The sequence below is a fragment of the Gobio gobio genome, assembly GCF_949357685.1.
Source record: "Gobio gobio genome assembly, chromosome: 13".
NCBI lineage: Eukaryota > Metazoa > Chordata > Actinopteri > Cypriniformes > Gobionidae > Gobio > Gobio gobio.
Window position 1 is genome coordinate 16155919 of NC_137106.1, and position 22226 is coordinate 16178144.

Consider the following 22226-nt stretch of genomic DNA (forward strand, 5'->3'; position numbering starts at 1 on the left):
TAGAGCCATGGTTAAACTGTAATTTACACCATTAGGAAGGCAGGAGCAATTTTTATTGCCTAGTAAATTTCAGCTCTGAAATATTTGGACCATATGGCTCAATTTGTGTAATAACCTTAATTTCTTGCACCCTTCAGGTCCGCCTGCATCTCCGCTTGCCACTCCGACAGAGTCGGGCTTCTGTGCGCAAAAGGCGAAGCGTCTATAGAGTGGCGGTGGAGATTAATAAGGTGTCACGTCCTGTTTGGGTGAAGGCATTGGAACAGCAGCCAGATGGTATCTCTGCAAATGACTGTCAGGGGTCCTGATCTAATCAATAGGATGTATTAATACATCTCCCATCGCTGGGGTTCTCATGGGGCTGCTGAGCAACATCTGGAAAGATCAGGAGGGGGAGAGAGAGTAAGAGAGACAGAGAGAGCGGTGCAAGGTATGTACAGAAAGCAGAGGAAAAAGGCAATAGCGTTGAGAGGAAGAGAAAGTGTGAGAGCGAAAAAGAGGAAGAGGGAAAGAAAGGGAGGAATGGATGGGACGGGTCTGGTGCTGGCTGTGACTGGGCCTGCCTAATCTCTCATGTAGGCTTGATAAGTGTTCGGTAATGAGGGGCGTCTGCACACATGGTGAGGGAGGAAGCTTTTGGCGGCTCAGACCGCCTGTGCTCCGTAGCCTCATTCAGTCCCGTCGCCATGACGTCCACATTAATCACACGCACTGGCACGAGGTACGGCACACAGCACAGCCAGGGATCAATAGCAGCCCCACCCACCCCCAAAAAAGGAGGATGGGCATGCTCAGACCACAGAAGACCACAAGCTCTGCTCTCGGCTGAAGAGCTACTGAACAGCTTTTACCCATCTGCTCCATGATCTGACTCGTCTCCACATCCTACGTGTCGAAGCAATCATTTCTAAATCTTAATCAAACATCTAGCACACAAGTCTTCGATTGATTTGATACCTACAGTATGGTCAGAGCTCATTCCAACAATTTTACAATCACAGCATAAACATAACATTGGGTGTAGCATATTTCATACAAATTTTTGATACAAGGCCTCTAAATGATTAACATGATCAAATCTTGCTAAAAACCTGTAGTACACAATCTAATACATGCCTTTTTTTAGAATAATTCCAATAACGTCCTGCTTTAGGTATTTTTTGCTGTGAAATCTTTACAGCTTTTTATAAAGTTAACATAATAATACCTTTTTTGTTGTTAGTAATATTTCAAGATGAACACTTAGGAATGTTTATTTGAACATATTTGCCCGCACAATCAAGAAACGAAGCATTTAGATGCATTTCATGTATTCTGCTAAATTGTTATAAAGATCCCATAGATTCCAATTACAAGCTATCAGAAGTTCATCTTTTGGCCAAATAAATATCATATTTTAAAATTGAGGTGTTGAGATCCATATTCTCCTATATCATACTATATGTATGTATCAAATATGATATATTATATAATTTATTAATTTATAATTGTATTTTATTTTGTTTATCTGTGTTTGTTTTAGTTTTGGGTGGGTTTATCACATCTTTGTTCTGTGACCTAGTTTTAAGGTTGTTTCCTTAGGATGGCCACACACTTGAAGATTTCAAGCTTGATTTTGAGCTGATTTGCACCCGAAGCGATCAAAGGGCATGGCCTGATTCGATGCTTGACGCAAACGACTTTTTGTCTAAAAAAACCTCAATTGTGTGGTGTCATTACAATTATTTGACTGCTCCCGAAGGCATTGGAGTCCAAACATGTTTGATATTTCTGACTTTTGATCAGGCTGCCTCTGACGTGATACCCACAATAGCCAATAAGTACTATAATGCTAAAAATCTTCTGAAACTGCCCTCATGCCTCTAGTCTTCCACAGTTTTAAAATCGGTAAAGTAAAATCATCTAGTGTGTACCAGGCCTTATGCTGCCTTCACGTGCTATAGGAATTATCTTAAATACGAGTTTCCTAGGTAAAAATTGCACATGAACGCCCTCTGATGTCGTGTTTACCACTGGGAAGTTAGGAAATAACTTTGATACCCCAATTCCCGAGATGGGCGTGTAATAAACTTTAAACATGGTGGCGGGGAGAACTACTGCTGTGGCAGGTGTGGTTTTATTCGTTTTTTCCCCCCCAAAACAGCTAGGTTATCTTGTCTTGACATTAATGTAGTGCATATTTACATGTACGAGTATTCATTTGAAGCGTATTGTATGTTTGGTACACAGCCGGAATTTGACTGAAATTACAGAATTGTCAGAAAGTGGACTATCTGGAATGTTTATGGTTGTCAGTGCATGGGACACTATGATGTTGGTTTTAATAAGATTTTCCCAATAAATAGGCAAGAATAACCTGGTGTCCACCATGATTCCTGTTCATTCCGACAACAAAGCACTTGAATGCAACCAACTCGTAATCACGACTTCTAAAGTGGGAATTAAAACATTTCAGATAGCACGTGAAGGCAGCATTAGTTATATTGTTTGACTATATGTCGCACCTGATGTTCATTTCATTAATTAGAGTGCTTTCACACCTGAGCGTTTTCTCCATATGTGAACACGGCCCGATTGCAAACGAACTCTGGGGCGGTTCACTCGAGATGTGAAAGCAATCGGTCCCAACGGACTAACGAACCAAGTGGTATTATAATTCATAACAGTAAATGTGCTATATAAAAAAGCAATAGTGTCTGATTCTGTGAGTGAGCACATTAGTTATCACATTTGAAAACCAAAAGAGTCACTCTTCATCTTAAAATGTTGTGTAATTGCGTTTCTCTGTGCGATAATGCTGTCCCAATGAAGCCTTGACAGTGTTTGCATGAGTCTTGAAACAGTTAACCTCTAGACAGCGCTGGGAGATCCAGAGAGAGCGTGTTTGAATTTGCTGCAATATTAATACAAATGTAGTATATAATTTAACTGTTGGAATGATGGCTACATTTGTATAGTGTTTGTGTGCGACAAACAAATAACTGGTCCTTTGGATGAGACGTTAAACCGAGGTCCATAAAATCCCAGGATGTCCTTCGGAAGAAGAGTAGGGGTGTAACCCCAGCATCCAGGCCAAATTTACCCATTGGCCTCTGTCCATCATGGCCTGGGGGATGCTGCACATTGGTGGTGGTTGAGGGAGATTCCCCCTTCCATATGTAAAGTGCTTTGAGTACTTTGAAAAAGTGCGCATACTGGCACCAATGACTACTGTTTTTTTTTCTTTGCATAATCCTTCATTCTCAGACATAAAAACAACTTCACTCCACCAGAGAACATTAACCTGTAGCCACTCAACAGTTGGCAACAGCGAAATCAATATGATGCCCCACTGCAGGCCAAGTATTGACATGGCAGGCGGACAGCTGATATAGCACAAAGTCAGTGTCCAAAAAAAGATTCCGCAGGATCGATGGATTATAAATGTAGCTGTGAGAAATTGCACTAATACCCACACTACAATTTCCCCGTAGCAGGCGTTATGTGATTGGACAGTGTCTTCGGCAGATGAACATGGGAAAATACACGGCAAATGAAGTGGTATATTCTAAAATCCTGACCTGGATTGTGATAAATATGAAAATCACTAATCATGGTATGACATATTATCAGCAAATATGATTAAACATTACACATAATATATGCACATTTAGCTTCTTTAAAATAATGGTTTGATATTTGGTGCTGTTTGGCTACTGATCAAGAACATTTCAAGCAGCTTTAGTAAGTAATAGAACATTATATTTATTCCCAAAAATGTATTCTGTTCAGATTTACTGACTGTTATGTTTTTTGTTTGTTTATATTATAAAATTAGTAAAAATGTACAATTTGCAAAATGATAAATTTGCGTCAGCCATTTGGAGGCCAGGGTCATAACTCAAGAGGGCTGAGGACACATGGAAATTAATTACAAGCTGATTAACTGCAAACTGACGTCACACGTTCACCACTGAAGCCGACCTCTGGAGGTCAAGAAAACCTGAAAGGACTGCCAAGAGAATAGAAGCGGAACTGTAAATTACTCTCGAAGAAAAGAGGGGTGCTGATAAAAGGCCTATCCTGGGTGACGTTCATTAATTGCTATCAAAATAATTAATTTGTCTATTAGGCAAGCATCTATCTGGCGCTCTGTGGGAGAAGCTGAACTCCTCAGTGGGTTCTGGATTTCCTCCCCTAAGGTGTTGCTGCTATCAGGGGGCAAGCTGGCTCTGTTCACACTTGTTTTGAACAGGAGCTCAAGCTGAAGCCTTTAATTTGGCCGTGATGCAGTTGTGAGCATCTGCGAGGAAAGCAGCACACTATTTTTCCTCGGTGTCAAACACGAGAACGCCATGAATCACAGCGGCTACTTTTATAGGTGGAGACATCAGCGGATGAGGAATCTGTTTAAACATGCAAGCAATGGGCTGATCACTGATGGATGATCTCAGACAGATGCTGATGCTGGAGAATGAAAAACTTCAGGTGTTGAAGCTCAACTGAGAACTGGAATCCGTCGCAGTCAAAAACACAACAATGGGTCAAGACACACTTGAAAAAAACAATCGAAACAAATAATATAACTATAGTCAACTAAGTAATATAATTTCAGTAAAATTTTTACCTGAAAGCCTGAAAGGCGTTTTCTTAAATGTTGTCAAGTATTTTAAATGTTTATGAATTTACACTGTTTAAGAGTTTGTAAGATTCAAGAGATTTTTAATGTTTTCAATTGTGATGCCAAAGCTGAATTTTCAGCAGCCATTACTCAAGAATTTAGTGTCACATGATCAATTAAAAGTCTTCAATGTTTCTTTTTTTGTCTTTGCTGAATAAAAAACTTTTAAAGAAATCTTACTTTTTTTCTGTCTAATAAACTGTTCCACTATTGATTTACAGTTTGAATCTCACTGAAAAGTCTATAATAGGCTGTTTAATTGCCATTGTGACAACTTACCTAATTTAATGCGACAGAATTCCTTGTTATGTGTGTGTTTAATAAACTCTGTGTTTTTTTCCTGGGTTACAACAGTTAAAATGTTGAACAGATTTTCAAAATTTACCAACCCTCAGAATATGCACTGGCTAAAAACCTGTGACAATTAGCCCAGTCTCCCTTTTATTGTCTTATATATCTAATATATTACTTTTCAGAAAGTAGTACTACTTGCTACTAGAAAGTAGCATTATATCTGTGCAATTTCTCTCAGAAACAGTAGCATAGTTTTGTCGATTGATAATAATCACGGATAACAGTTTCTTTGATTCAGCTCTCTCCAAAGTTCATTTGATAGATTTGTGCAAAATCTTTTTTGTGGGTGCTATTTCATAGCCCATTACTCATTTGTCTTGCTTCTTTGCACATGGAATATTTATAACTTATCACACAGTGTACGGACAGAATACCAAATTGATGGAAGACAAGAGTATTACCCGAACTGTAAGAGCAGTAACAGTTGTGGAGTTGAATGTAGGATCGTTGGGTAGTTTCTGGTACACCACTTTGTACTTGGAGATCACTCCGTTTGGCATGCTAGGCTGGGTCCAGCTCAGCTGAAGAGAGTAGGCGCTGGCGGGGTGGGCCGAGGGTGCATCCAGGCCCTGCGGTTCTGCCTCTAGGGTGCAGACGGAGGTCCATGAGCTGGAAACTGAGCCTTTAGAGTTCACAGCAGTGACTCTGTATTCATACTCGCTGAACGGTAGAAGGGAGTCTGAGGCATCGATGAACTCTAGGGGACTTTCGGTCCAGATGAACACCAGCAGCTCCTCCTGAGTTCCAACTGGTCGTCTAGAGGGAATATAGTTTAGATTACATAAAAAAACAAGAAATACTTAATTTACCATAGAATGAAAGACAACAAGAACACCAAACGGCTTCTTTAAAAACCCTCAAATATGGCTCCAGTTAAAAATGAGGCCCAAAAACAAACAAATCCAGTGGGGATGCCAGAGGAAGGATGCAGAGATGAGGAAGAGCACACAGAGGAGGTGAGGAGCAGAAGCAGAGCTCTGGGCTTTGCTCAAGCTTCGTTAATTCCTCCACATTAGAGGCCTGGCTTCCATGCTGCTGGAGAAAATGACATTCACCGCTCTAATGTGGCCCCTGCCGGCCCCACTCGCACCACAATGGCCTAATCTCACCCACCGCATTAAAATAAAGCCAAACAGAGACTGGCAGGGGAGAAGAACGTCTCACACCATGGTGCTAAACTACAGCACACAGCTGCGATCAGCAGTCTGTTCCACACACATACCGACACTGCATCTGGAACACAAGACCTTCTGATTCAGGAAGTCAGGAAGTAAACATCGTAATAGGCATTTTGTTTTTCATACTTTTGGGTTGATACATGTTTGGTTCATGTCCTGGCCACGAGATCTGACATTTTGTCAAGATAATGATCAAAATGATCTAACGAAGCAATAAAGTTGTGGCCTTAAGATCCTATATTCAAGGAGCAACATCTTTTTCTTGTGGCCGCAACAGGATAAGAAATCTTTGAAGTCAACCTTTTTACGCACCGTTTCCAACAGTTAAAATGAGAAATAAATGTATACCCCGAGAGCGCTCCACAAGATAGGTCTGGGGTTTATATGATATGATTATTCCATCTGGATGCTCAAAATTGATTGGGAGAATGCATGTTTTAAACGATCGCGCGCACACAGAAACATTCAGTAGCGCAGAAATGTATTGCCAACACTGTTCTGTGATGTATCAATAAAATCGCTTAGAAACTGAAATGTTCTAGCATGTTTTTCTTCGCAACTAAAAACCACAGCTTCACTATTAGTAGACTGGTTAGTAGATTAGTAGCTGCCAGGTAGAATGAATTCACACGCAATCGCTCTCTCATGAGTGCAGAAATCTGAGCAGAAATAGCCTTGGGGCAGCGCTGTGTCATGTGCTATATAGTCTCGCATAGCCAGACCTTCAGACTGACGGCAGAAGGTCTGGACTTTTTCGCAGCTTTCATTGGCCAAGGACTGCCCAAGAGACAGCCCACGTTTGACTGACATGTAACGCAACCAATCATAGCTTGTTTTGTTCCGCGTCATGTTTAGGGGTTCCTAAACAAACCATTGTGGGGTTTTTTTTGGTTTGAATGTTGGGTTTTGGGTATTTTGTCTAAGCCGAAGGAGATGGGAATGGCATTCTTGGCGGACTAGTTTATATTTTGTTTGTTTCTCCCCATTGTTTATACGTATGTTTAAAGGGTTAGTTCACCCAAAAATGAAAATTCTGTCATTAATTACTCACCCTCATGTCGTTGGACACCCGTAAGACCTCCGTTCATATTCGGAACACAAATGAAGATATTTTAGTTGAAAGCTGATGGCTGAGAAAGGCTTCAGACAGGCCTCCATTGGCATTCAGTACATTGACACTTCCAAGATCCATAAAAGGCACTTAAAACGTCGTTACAAAGTCTATCTCACCACAGTGGCTCTACAATGATTTTACGATGCGACGACAATAGTTTTTGTGCGCAAAAAAAAATCAAAATAACACCTTTATCCAACTTGTTCTCGACTTCCGTGTGTGCCTCCACGACGCATGCGTGAGAATATGACGTAGCGCCGGCGTTCGGGAATCCATGAAATACACACTTTAGTCCCATTTTGAGCACTACGCCGAGACCTAAAGCACGATCAATGTAGAATCCAACAGCTTAGACACGCGCGTCTTCCTCTGCTCGTAAACAAATCGCTTCTGGGTCATGTGTCCGAACGCCGGATCTGCGTCATATTCTCGCGCATGCGTCGTGGAGGCACACACGGAAGTCGAGAACAAGTTGGATAAAGGTGTTATTTTGATTTTTTTTTGCGCACAAAAACTATTGTCGTCGCATCGTAAAATTATTGTAGAGCCACTGTGGTGAGATAGACTTTGTAACGACGTTTTAAGTGCCTTTCATGGATCTTGGAAGTGTCAATGTACTGAATGCCAATGGAGGCCTATCTGAAGCCTTTCTCAGCCATCAGCTTTCAACTAAAATATCTTCATTTGTGTTCCGAATATGAACGGAGGTCTTACGGGTGTCCAACAACATGAGGGTGAGTAATTAATGACAGAATTTTCATTTTTGGGTGAACTAACCCTTTAAGGACGCTATATGCTTGGTGTTTAAGCAGAGTTGGGTTATTATTTTGCATGTAACTTATATTTGATTAACTGTGTGTGATTTTCACAAGGTTTATTTCCTTTAACATGAATTCATTTACTTGGTTTCTTTTGTGTGATTTTGTTTGCGTTTGGATGGTTTGATGCTCAACTCTTGCATTGTTAACTTGTCTGTAAGGCGTCCTGCGTATTTATAAAAACTCTGTAAAGCCACCAATAAATCTTGGGGTTTTTGTACTTGAACGAACCTTTGTTGCTGTTCATTTCAAGGGGGACCTTGTAAGACATACTTAATATCCAGTGTTTAGCTCAGGGGTGTCCAAAATCTGTCCTGGAGGGCCACTGTCCTGCAGAGTTTAGCTCCAACTTGCCTCAACACACCTGCCTAGAAGTTTCTACTATCCCTAATAAGACCTTGATTAGCTGGTTCAGGTGTGTTTAATTGGGGTTGGAGCTAAACTTTGCAGGACAGTGGCCCTCCAGGATCAGGATTGGACACCCCTGGTTTAGCTGATCCTGCTAAGCGCTCATTGTCACAGTTGTAAACATGACGCCGTTCTTCTTCCACTAGGGAGTTTGGCGTCACAGCATTTATTTCCAGGCGGCCCGTTAAAGAACGCAACACACATATCTCGTGATCCGTGGGCTTGACGTCTGAGGCTGAGACTATATGCCATAGCTGTGCACAAGGCAACCCGCGTTCGAGTCTCAGCTCGAGGTTCAGGCTTAATTGTTCATCAATGACATCATCAGCAACTATTCAACGTCGACTCGATTTTAATCGCATACATTTTGACTTAAAAATATCTGAAATCGTTCAACCTAATGTTTCTATTGTCTCACCAGCATCTTCTAAATCTACTACATCTACAGGAACTGATTTACAAAAATTCTGTACAGCAGGTAAGGACTCTCCCAGGTAATACCTCATTCTCCTGCGTAATATAAGTTAAACGTGTGGAGGACAAACATCCCTGAGGAGGGGACACACTTCACAATCTCAGATAACCTCCAATGAGCTGAATACATACACAATAGCACATTAAACCGATTACATTTAGCACAGCGCTGATCGGCGGTATTAAGATGAGCAGATAGAATAATACACCAAGTCCTTTAAGCCACGAGTGAATTCGCTGCCCCCTGAATGTGATGTATTTGCCAGAGTTTATCCTGCTCCCAAATCAGGGCTAAGATGAAATCCAGTCATGCGTTCGTCGGAATGCCCCGGCATCTGTGGCTATGCTAATGATATTTTCTTAAGATTTATGCAGGCTTAGGCTGATCTGACCTTGCATATGAATGACACTGGTCAACAGCCACGCTGCCCTTGACTAAAACCTTACCCTGTTGCGAACACACACACTCAATCGCACACTCACGTAGATGCCATAAACACTGTTTTCGCTGCCATCTTTAGAGCAAAAACATTGGGAAGATGTCTCAATTTATGGCTTAATCTGATCATTGTCTGGAATCCTTCAAGTCAAAACCTGAATGGTTTAAATTGCCGCTCACGATGTGCGGCAGTAAAGGTTTGAGCACGGCCGGCTGTGTTGTTTCAGACCATAAGGGCAATGATGGCAGCGTAATGATAGAGTTGGCTACTCCCCGGCGCATCGCTCCCTGTTCTCCTTGAAGGATGCCTCTGTAACAGCATTGCAAAGCATTCTGATGTGATCGTGCCATGTCAGTCTTAGCTTTATTCCCTCTGTGCGGGGTGCAAGCATCATGGCATTCTGTTTCATATTGCTCTCAAACGGCTCTGAATGTGCCGGGAATAATCAAAGTCAGCAGGGCAATGTCATCTTCAATTTAGAGCTGCCGATCAGCCTCTCTCTCTCTTCCCTGCGCTCAGATACCACAGTCACTGATATACAGCTGATATCACAAAAAGCACTCCTCACTCTATTCTGCGTTTTCTTGCTGTCAGTTGCACAGGAAGTAGAGAGGAAATGTTGACAAGTGTAACCAGCAGTGATTGGCCTGTTCACCTCAAGGTCACGGCATAATTACTGTTTGTGTTCTTCTACGTTTCCGGCCTTCCTTTCAAACATGCCCTGACATGGACTCACGCCTACACACACACACACGGCTACACACACACACACACATTCCCATACAAGCTCTGGACTGACATTAGCCTGACAGCATCATTGTATGTAAGTGCATTTGCAGTTGAGATTGACAGAGGAGTGCTAGTTAATAGTACTGGTTAACATGTCCACAAAATAGACAAAATATCTGTTCTACAGAGGTCCTAGGCCTGTGTGACCAATATTATTCAAGTATTGACAACCGGATTTCACATTGACAACAACTGTAAAAACTGTAAAAAAAAATATATACACTGAAATAATTGATATATAGCTTGAATATGTTAACCTGATGATTCTTTATTTCCTGCTGATTAAATATTTGTACTCATTGACAAATCTGCTCAATGTTTTTTTCTAGTATTGCGATTTGTAGACCCCTAGTAGTTAATAATAATAAATAATAATAAATAAATTAATTAATTAATATATAAATTAGTGCTGTCAATCAATTAAAAAAAAACTAGATTAATCACACATTTTTTCGGTTTTTATAATTTTATTATGTATTAATTTCACTGTAATTTTCTCCAAATTAATGTAGAAAAAATATAAAGACATTATATTTTAAACACTTGTTTAATGGCATCTTTTTATGAACGAAGGCCAGTATCACTGATACTAATACTGCTACTGATGTCTAGATGAAATTTCAAACATTAATTATAGCCATTCAACATTACAGTGTAATTGAAATCTATTAATTTTTTAACATTTATTAGGCTTCATATTTACCTGTGCCGTTCCTACCTGTCTAACATGGTAGGAAATATACAGAAATTGAATAAAGTTATCAAATAGTCTGCACTGCATACATTATAAATTAAATATAAATTAATCCTTATTAAAGCTACAAAAATTCTTTAGTCACGTATTTTCTCTGTTCCCTTTGTTCTTTGATTAAAGGGATAGTTCACCCAAAAATGAAAATGTTATGTTTATCTGCTTACCCCCAGCGCTTCCAAGATATAGGTGATTTTGTTTCTTCAGTAGAACACAAATGAAGAACTCCAACCGTTGCAGTCTGTCAGTCGTATAATGCATGTGAATGGTAACACATGAGAGTAAGAGAACTATGAGAGTAAAAAAAACATGCACATACAAATCCATATTAAACCCTGCGGGCCCGTGACGACACATTGATTTCTTAAGACACGAACTGATTGGTTTGTGTGTGAAACAGAAAAGTATTTATATAATTTTTTACCTCTAATACGCCACTATGTCCAACAGCCTTCAGGACGTGATCACTTCCGCTGAGTGAGGTCGATGTACACGATATGGCGTAGAGATACGCACGAGAGATCACTTCCGGCGCTATATGTCTATGCGCCAGATCGTGTCCAGACCTCACTTACCGGAAGTCATCGCGCACAGAAGGCTGTTGGACATAGTGGTGTATTAGAGGTAAAAAAATATATAAATACTGCTTGGTTTCGCGCACAAACCGATCGCTTTGTGTCTTAAGACATCAATGTGTCGCCACGAGCCGCAGGGTTTAATATGGATTTGTATGTGCATGTTTTTTTACTCTCATAGTTCTCATACTCTCATTTGTTACCATTCACATGCATTATACGACTGACAGACTGCAACGGTTGGAGTAAAAAATCTTTTTGTGTTCATTTGTGTTCTACTGAAGAAACAAAGTCACCTATATCTTGGATGCCCTGGGGGTAAGCAGATAAACATCAAATTTTCTTTTTGGGTGAACCATCCCTTTAACATTAATGACAGACAGCATTAGTGGCTGCTGTCACTTTAAGACCTGCAGCTGCTGCACATGACGCGGATCTTACACGTCTTATTTTCTCACAACTCTATACGTTCATTTAAGACTTTATTTAACTCATTTAAGAATGTTTTTACCTGGATACTCGACAAAACTGACATTTTGGCATAATTGTGTGTGCTATTGTTCGTTCAAGCGCGAAAGAGAACTCGATTCTGGCGCTCTGTTTGTGCACACAATACTGGCGCGAGTCTTTCTGTGCGTTGTGTGTGTGTGTGTGTCACATAGACCGGACATTCAAAGACAGCGCTTGAGAAGTTTAAAAGCATTGCATGAATAAGAGTGTGATCATAATTAGGGTTGGGCATCGAGAACCGGTTCCAACTTGGAACCGCTTAAAAAATATCGATGCCATTGGAATCGTTTAGACATTTGGTTTTCGATTCCGATCATCGGTTCCAAACGCGCAAGTTTTGGTTTCCATAGTGGCCACCGGATTTCCGGAAGTTTGTTCTGTTGCAGCCATGGAGCACGGTAAGTGGCGCTCAAAAGTGTGGCTTTATTTCACTTTTTAAAAAAAAGCCTGGGTCGGCACAGTGCAACACATGTGACAAACTTATTTCTTGCACGGGAGGATGCACTTCATATATGTGGTGTATAAATTAACGAGTGTAGTGTGTTTGAAATGCTGCGCAGGTCCACTGTCTCATCCTCCTCAGGCAACCCTGTGCTAACCAACGTTATTAAAGGGATAGTTCACCCTGAAATGAAAATAAAGCCTTCTTTTACTTACCCTGATGTTGTCCCTTACCCTATGTCCTTCTATCTTTTTCGGACCTCAAAAGCAGAAATTAAAAAAAAAATAGTCCTGCACGCGCTCCTTCCTTTTATGGCAGTGAATGGCGATCAGCTAAAACATTACAAAAAATAAACAAATGTATCATGCAATGATACGGTGAGACGCGTGCCATAAATGGAAAGCGTTCAGAGGCATACTATAAGGTTTTGCGAGAAAGAACCCGTATTATTCAGTCAAAACACTGAGCTCGGCCGTTACTCTGAGCGCGCTCCTGTGTGTGCACACTCAGAGCCGTCAGCAGGCGCCGGCGCTCATGCCTACTATAACTCGCACTGTTGTCATTGCACCCAGGATAAGCACACACACATGCACCATTTTGAGTACTCAGGCTCAATAGAAACAAACGCGACTCTCGTCTTTTCTATAACGTATATGATAAGAAATAATACTAATAATACAACCTCCTTAAGTGAATGTTGTGTACCGGTTGTCATGACAATATTGCATGAGGCTACTGACGGCTTGAAGTGCGCACACACAGGAACACGTGCATTTGAACAACAGCAGGGTGAGTAAAAGATGGCTTTATTTTAATTTCAGGGGGAACTAACATTATCCCACCTCGTCACAATCAGGCAAGTGATTGTAGAGTAATAATAAATCCCTTGACCAAATTGCGAATTGTGGTGAACAATAACAACATTACTGAAATAATTTTTTCCCCCTCGTAGATAAATGTAGCTATATGCAAATTGCCCACGCTAGTAGCAGTCCTAATATGACTGCTGCTAATGCTATTGTTAAACCGGTGGAGACTCGGTGGGGAACTCCATTCACCTTTGCAGCAAAGCATGTGAAAATGCCAGCGGAGAAAGTCAAAATAAAATTTTCCTCTGTGAAACGAGCCTGTGACATGTTTTGACTCTTCACCCCTCAAAGAATAGGTATCGAGAATCGAAAAGAACCGAAATCAAAACTAAGAATCGGAATCAAAAATCAAAACGATGCCCAACCCTAATCATAATGTAACCAACCAAGGGATGACATAAAAAAAACGGATGCTGCATTAATTAGGTTAAGTATTGTTAAAACATTAATTAATCGCGTTAACGTTGACAGAACAAATATAATTGTAAAAATCTAGATTGTTCTTACTATAAAAAAATAAATAATCAATATTGCCATTAGAAGACCAGCATGTTTTGTTGGTTGTATGTGAGAGTGAGTGCTTTGTACCTGTATATGAAGTAGTTAGTGATGAAGCCATTGGGTTTGTGTGGTGGACTCCAGCAGACCTCGATAACGGCCGCACCTGCAGCAGTGAGAACTGGAGGGTCCTGCGCTAATGGCGCAGCCTCAGGGGTCCGAACAGACACCCCCTGTCCAACACCACAACCATCTGCACACATACGTATAAATATTTACATGAAAGCAATGTGCTATACAGAACGTCCCAATCATATCATTTAATTTTCTTGTCTGATCATTTAAAGTGTTCAGGTCTCATTGGGTAGGTGAATACCTGGCTGACAGGCCTGTACTTGAATGTGGTAAATAGTGTACGGGTCCAGTCCTTGTAGTAGCATGAAGTGCTCTGGTCCAGCAGGGCGGGCGAGGGGCCGTTCGGTGCCTGCATTGAGCAGGATGTTATATTCCAAAGGAGCACTTAAATTATACACACCTAGAGGCAAACGGAAACATAAAGTCACATTCGCTTGCTTTTACTAACTGATATCCAAGGCATCGATAGGAGATTCATTTCAAGCTCGTTTAAGTAAATCTAAAATGTAAAAATGTGACACAAACGCAGTGACAAACCACTAAACTGACAAACTAACTGAAAAGATTAGTGATAATTCCCCATGAAAACAAAAACACAATCAGCTCACCCTCTCCACAATCGCAATATACAAAGAGCCGTATGTACTTGTAATACAGTGCGAGGACTGACATACAGTGGATCTGACACTTTGGGAAGCTTTGCCCTTGATTTAACATCCTTCTGGGCAAGCAGGCACTTCCCCCGGTTCGTCTATCCCACCGCTGTCCGAAACACACAGACACGCACACGGTCTACTGTAATGCATTTGAACTAAAGAATGTAGAGTCCCGGCATCCACGCTTTGTTAATATTCCCATCACTGGCGTCTTTCATAATTTACGGCAACTGGAGGCTGATAGGTTATTCAACATTTATGAGACCTGAGATGTATTCAGAACGGGCTGATTATCTTTACAAATGAAAAAGTTAAATTATTCAACTTCCTTCATTGCCGTCTCCCTGAGCAGATGTAGTCTTTTGCCTGAGACACAAAAACCCGCTGGAATTAGACGGTGCTTTGATCAAAGCATCATGCCCTAGAAGTTCAATCGCACAGGTCCCTAAGTTCTATTATTTACAACTAATCACTGACTTTGGAGTTTTTGCACTTTCAACTTGAATGAGAGTCTAATAAGAAATAATGGCACAAAGGAAAAGAAAAGGAACATGCTATCAGATCTGATCCATCAAGCACAGGTGCAGCTTAAAACCGTGCCCGTTTCTGCATTCGGACTTAACCAAGCGTGAGATATTGTAGTTTGAAGCCATAGATTTTTTCGCTTGCCTCTCGAAATGTAAAGTCAATAAAAGATCCGGGCTATGTAAATGTTTTCTGTGGGTATCAGGGCTGTTTAAGGGCTCTTATGGTGTAATTGAGGTTGTTTAAGGGGATCCTCTCACAGGAGAGAGGCATAATGGGGCAATAATAGCAAAAGATGGACCATCTGAGGCAGACAATCAGGACCGCTTGAATGTAGCCTCTGAAATCACTCTTGAGTGTGTGAATATGCACGCACACGCTTAAACACCCACCCACCCGCACCTTCTTGAGGGAAAACAAATATGCGCATGAAGATTCGCAGAGATTTGCGACACATGACCAGGTGAATGCATACACACAGACCTGACATGCTAAGGGTTTCTCACACATATGTGAAACAGGTGCACTGGGTAGTCATTCTGAGCATGCACAAGAGCAGTCTGGGATGCCGGGATGGAGTCTATGAACTACCACGGCTCAAACCACAGGGAGAGAGAGGAGGAGAGAGAGTTTGCATTTACTCTCCATGTGGGAGAACACTTGGCCCACATGCACAGTGGGATGTGCAGATGAGCCCGTTGCTGCAGTCTCAGAGTGTAAACAGAGTGATTGATTGATCGGTGGAGGCCGGTGGGCTGCAGTCTGCAATAGAAATGATAAGATCATGCAGGACACCACAGCAATGACAACTCGCTCTGGATCACTGGACGAACCTCAGCTCAGAGATGTTGCATCCTCGGAAAATGACTTTTTAGTTATACAATTTTACACCTAACCTAACTGGGATAATGAATGAATGGTCTCAGTAAACCCATAAATAGTAGTTAACTACATGGATGCTTTAAAGTCGGCTTCTCGAACAAGAAAAAATGTAGGACGGGGCACGATTTTATCCATCAGGAATTGATTGGATTGTTGCCTTTTGCTATTTCTGTGATCTTGTAAGGAGCACCCATTGGCCCAATGACGGAATATTAACATTATGACCATTGACAGGTGAAGCGAATAACACTGATTATACTCTTTCATTGTTACATAAGCTGTACAGTTTCCTGTAAAAGCTGCATGGGTGACGATTCCTCCATCTTTTCTTCAGAGTACAGCCAAGAAAGCTAAATGTCTCTAAATAAATATGAATTAATGAATATATCTACGTGTGCTACCGTTTGATTGGGTGCACCAACACGCACATGATCAGAATTGGTACACACCATCCAATACCTGAACTTAACCTCAACTCCACAGCAACAGCGGAGAAGGAGAGAATGAATGAGACACGATTGGCCAGTGATGGGAGAACACACGCAGGTGAAGGGCGAGCGCATCTCAAACAACTCTCCTCTAAATCACACTAGAGGTAGGAAAAGCTGTCACTTAGGTTTGAATGTTAATTGATTGGTGGGACCAATCTACGTCCGGCCCGCACTGATGCATGTACACCACGACCATGTTGGGCTCCTGGTAAATTACACACAACGCCACTCGTAAATTCTTGCCCGCGTGCCGTCACTCTCGCAAGCCCGAGCAGGGATAAATCAGCCTTGCTTGAGTGCTAAATAGAGAGGCTGCATAGTGCATTAGGTTGTAAACATTACCTGGGGGTGACCAGGCAACAAAGACGGAACGAGGGCCATGGAGGCTGACATTATACGGAGCAGGAATCCTTTCCGGGGAGGAGACGGGGGTCTGAATGACGTATCTATCACTGAGACTGCTCCCGCCGCTGGTGGTGGCCTCCAACTCGTACACATATCTGTGAAGCAAAGATGGATAGGAGATAAATAAGTCAACTGTGAAACTAAATTATGCTATTAGCTTAAAAGTCTCCTGTCACAGAAGTTAAATTTGCCTCTGTTTCAGCGATTTTCCATTTCAGGTGGGAGTCGACGCTGCATTTAATTATTCATTGTCCACGAGAAAGGCGGGTGCATTGATTCTGCCATTAAGGCGTGTCTTTCACAGCAGGCACAGTTTTGTTTAAGGATGTGCATCTTTCATCAGAGTCCTCAGGCATGAATGCCAGCATAACAAATCAAACGTTATTTAAAATCAGGAATGGGAAACCAAGCTGAAATAATACTAGCAAACAGCAGACATAAAAAAACAACCCGACTTGGTGACTTGTTTTTTTAATCTGTTCATTTATGGTTTCCTGCAACAGCCAGATAAAGCAATTCACTACATTAAAAGTGCAATAGAATTCCACAAAATCTGGAATTTCAAATAAGCTTGAAAAATGTTCCCACCCAGAATTCACTACGGGTTTAAGTTACACGAATTTTATGCAATGACCAACAGAACTTGGTTTGAAAGTGACTTTATACATTGATACAACAATAGACAACGGACCTTTTTTGCCTGTGAAATTTCAACCACCAATGAGTGAGAGCGCAAGGGCAGTTTAGGAGGGTGTGTGCAGTACAAACTGACATTAAAAGCAGCAACAGTTTTGTCATATTTCACTGCTGCTTGTTAAAAAAGTGTATTAAAGGGATAGTTCACCCAAAAATGAAAATTAGCCCATAATTTACTCACCCTCAAGTCATCCTAGGTGTATATGACATTCTTATATTACAAAAGTCCAGGCTAATCCAAGCATTAGAATTGGATTCATAGTTGCTCTGTTTTTGAAGTCCATAAAAAGTAGTCCATGAAGTGTCCATCAGATAATGTGATCCACGCGGCTCCAGGATGTTAAAAAAGGCCTTTATCAAGTAAACTTTCGGCTGACCGCCTTCCCTGTTCAATTTATGGAAAAATTGTTGAAAGTTCCCCTGCTGATCGAAAGACTAACGTGACCAGTTACGCTCGTCATGACGTCACGTACGCATCTTGAGTTTCACTTTCAACATTCAACACTTTTCCACGGAAGGCGGTCGAAAGTTTACTTGATAAAGTTTTAAATATGAATATTTTTCTTACACAAACGTGTCGATTCGCTTCAGAAGGCCTTTATTAACACACCAGAGCTGTGTGGAGCACGTTATTTGATGGACAGATGCACTTTTTATGGACTTCAAAAACAGAGCAACTATGAATCAAATTCTAATGCTTGGATTAGCCTGGACTTTTGTAATATAACTCTGATTTTATTCGTCTGAAAGAAGAATGTCATATACACCTAGGATGACTTGAGGGTAAATTATGGGCTAATTTTCATTTTTCATTTTTTCATTCAACAGAACTGCCCTAGTTATTTTAGTATCGTGACTACATTTAGCAAGCAACTATACAGACAGAAGTCATTATCGCAAAATAAACTGGCAGGGTTTTAAACAGAATGAATTTAAAAGATATAATTTCTCAAAGAATTAGCCGACTAGTCAGCTGTTGACCCTCACAAAATGTACTATTTTATTTCTAATATAAATGGAGAAAAGTAAATTCTCAGATGCCTTCTTGTAATTCTGCTTTTACATTATACTTGATTCATTGGAAAAGTCCCTGCTGGATCGATACGGTGTGATACTATTTAACAGATGACATTGTTAATGCAATGCTGATCAGCCCCTCCACTGTGATCTGTGACAGGCGTGACAGATGCTCTGAACGGACATGCATATAAATAGAAAGGGAAGTGTATGTGCGTGTGTGTGTGTGTGTGTGTGTGTGTGTGTATGCGCATGTATTACCGCCTGATGTGGGTTATAAAAACACTCTGCGGAAGGCTCTTTTAAGACATATATGACTTCACAAGATAGATTTACCTTTTAAACAGAGATGGGTGTCAGTGCAAAGGTGTACATTAGCAATGTATGTGGGTCATGTTCAACATTAAAGGCTTTTAATTTGCCATAAACTCCATAGCCAGCCATTAATACCTTCACATTAACTATTGTTCCAGCACTATTCCTTTAAAATAGTCACATCAGTTATTATATACCATGCTCATCATGTGCAATAAAAGCATTAGCAATATTAATCAGAGAACACGTTTAAAGCACAGTGCATACAGATGCAGGTATTGTGCCGTTGCGTGTACGTTGCATACTTTAAGTCGAATAAACATGATGTGGCGCATCAAACGAGGTGGCAAGCGGCTAACCTGTTTCCCTAGAGGGAGAAAGGTTAATATTTCACTCGTCAGAGAGACTTTCTACGATGGTGAGGTAAGTGACAGCTAATCAACATTGTCATAAATAATCGATGAGCAGGAGTGCTGGCAGAACACCCCCCAGCCCCCTGGTTAACTGTTTCCCACATCAGCCTATAGCCTCTCTGGATAATGAACCGCTCGTCTGCCTTTGTAACGCTCCTTACAGAGCTAAATTGGAAGAAGAAAGGGAAAGGGAAGAGCACGGGAGAAGGGAATGCCTTTTGGCAGGTCATCTGGAATTACGGCAAATTAAACGTCATGGCTATCCCCTGCTCTGTTTGAAGCTACAGTATAAACAAAAGCAGCCGAGGGACAATGAGAGGGTGGTCAAGTGACTGAATGACCTGTCCAAACTATCCAATCAGAAAACACATGGTTTTAACACTTCAAATAAGTGTGGAAGATTTGCATGATGTAAAAGGTTTAAACTCTTTCTCTCTCTTTCTCTCTTTCTCTCTCTCTCTCTCTCTCTCTCTCTCTCTCTCTCTCTCTCTCTCTCTATATATATATATATATACACACACACACACACACACACGTGAGAGAATGCAGTGAACAATCTATGAATCACTGATTGTAAAGTAATGAAACAAACAGATTTATCCTGTATCTTAAGCAGCTTATGAGAATGAACCATTGCAAATATTTACACAACATATTGCACAAACTAAGCAATTATTTTGCACACACTGAGTCCCTGTGTGCATTTTTTGATTACAGCCAACCAACAGATTTCACAGATGCTAAGACTGGATATATTCATGAATAACGAGGCATTGACAAAACAGCTGAATTTCTACAACATCAAGACAATTATATTCTCATATTTATTTATGTACATTCTTAAGTAGATGGTTTCTGATTATTCAGCACATTAAAAAAATATTTAAAAGTACAATTTTAATTTGCAAATAAAATTTGCCTAGAGAACTGACTACAAATCTTAGGAATTAACTTAATAAATTTTTTTTTTCTTAATTGTTTTTATACAATGATTTTTATACTTTAATTACTATACCATACCAGGGATGTCAATTTACATACATTCCCATAATCGATCGTTGTTTAAATGTATCGATATTCGTTAACCTTTACTCACATTACTTAACAACCGCTTGCTTAACCAACATAAAATCAGTCATTTTAAAGGCTAGAAGCTTGGCTTTACAGTGAAAATAGGCATATGACCATAACTTAAAGGCACAATATGTAATATTTTTGGATTAAAATATCCAAAAAACCCTAGAATAATGTTATATATTTTGTTGACTTGTGTATATTATCCCAAATGTTTCCAAGAATGTTTAAATCCAGAGAAATAAGCCATTTTAACCAGGACACGGACCATGCGTCGCCTATCGATGACATCATACCCGCGTTACCCACGATTTTAATTTTGTAGAAACCATGGAAACACTAAAGACTCTTTAATATATTATGTGTTTTATTAGACAGAAGATGAGCAACTGTTGGGATATATTCATTGACAGAAAACTATAATTGTTATATAGCTCAACATTCGTTTTCTTGATTTTCAGTTTTACCATGCCTAATATCGATCTAGCTTACTGCAGTGTGCAACAAGTGTCTCATAGTAGTATGGGATGATTTTAGACTCAAAATGATTAATAAATACACTTATCCATGAACTTGTTAAATGTTGCAGACATGTTTTACTATCCACAAACAAATGCCTTTTATCTTGTGTGTGCAAAATACAGAATTACATGAATGTGCAGAGATTTCTAAAAATAGAGATATAGTTATATAGAGATAAAGTACAAAACTTCGATTTTGTATTAATGTAAGTCAGAATTTGTGCGTGCAATGAGTAAGATGTTTTTTGTGGATCCGGTGACGCTCATGCATTCATTGACTCGTTTGTGAGTCGATCCTATTAGATTCATTTGGATTTTGAGACTTTCATTTCGCCGGTTTGGCCTTGCACGATCCACACACACACAGCTGTCTAAGAAAACCTGCTTCCACTAGATGGCAGTATTCTGTCAAAACAGACAATGGCACCGTGAGCGTTATTCTGCCTATAAGACGCTTTATGTGTCCTCGTTATAAAGATGAGGAAAACTCTTAACAGGCTAATGTTAAAAAGGTATTAAAGGCTACTTTGTATAGGCAAGCAGATTAAATCAGGTTACAGAAAACCCACAGAAAACCATTAAGAAATGCTTAATATGCAATAAAGCGCATTAAAGTCTCAAAATTTAAATTAATCAAATATGATCGACTCACAAACGAGTGTATGAATGAATGCGCATCACCGGATCCACAAAAAAAAAATCTTACTCGTTGCACGCACAAATTCTGACTTACATTAATACAAATTCAAAGTTTATAAGTGTGTGTGCATTTATTAAGTCTTTTGAGTCTAAAATCATCCCATATAGTAGCCATCGAGCGAACGCACAGAGTAGCGTTATAACATAACTTTCAACACACTCAAATGTATCTAATATGATAAAAACAGCGCTGCGTTACCCCACACACGCATGGGCGGAAGAAGAGGAAGCGTTCGTCATTGTACAAAACAGATAGACTTGTCTTATATATTGTTGAAAAGGTCTCAACAAGCAGAATACAACAAGCATATCTGTTTCAGTTAGAGACCACACTATACCAAGTATTTGTGTGAAAGAGCACCGTCCGCAACTCATGTGTAAACAGTATACACATGACTTTTGCACCACGTTTTGTAACTTGAAACATTAGTAAACCATAGTAGATCACATATCTTTATTTAGAGAAAGCGGTCTTGAAGGAGCCAAACAAAACTTAAGACAATGCTTGACACACTGC

At 40.3% G+C, this 22226-nt stretch overlaps 1 protein-coding gene across 1 annotated transcript in view; it reads right to left on the reverse strand.

Annotated features, from left to right (window-relative positions):
- Positions 1 to 22226, reverse strand: part of ush2a (Usher syndrome 2A (autosomal recessive, mild)) — a gene marked incomplete at its 5' end in the record, with an annotated part of 251879 nt that overhangs the window by 20340 nt on the left and 209313 nt on the right. Inside the window, 4 exons of the mRNA XM_079833659.1 lie at positions 5416 to 5770; positions 13971 to 14133; positions 14257 to 14415; positions 16912 to 17069. Coding sequence (XP_079689785.1) covers positions 5416 to 5770; positions 13971 to 14133; positions 14257 to 14415; positions 16912 to 17069 — 835 coding nt within the window. The remainder of the gene's footprint in view (positions 1 to 5415; positions 5771 to 13970; positions 14134 to 14256; positions 14416 to 16911; positions 17070 to 22226) is intronic.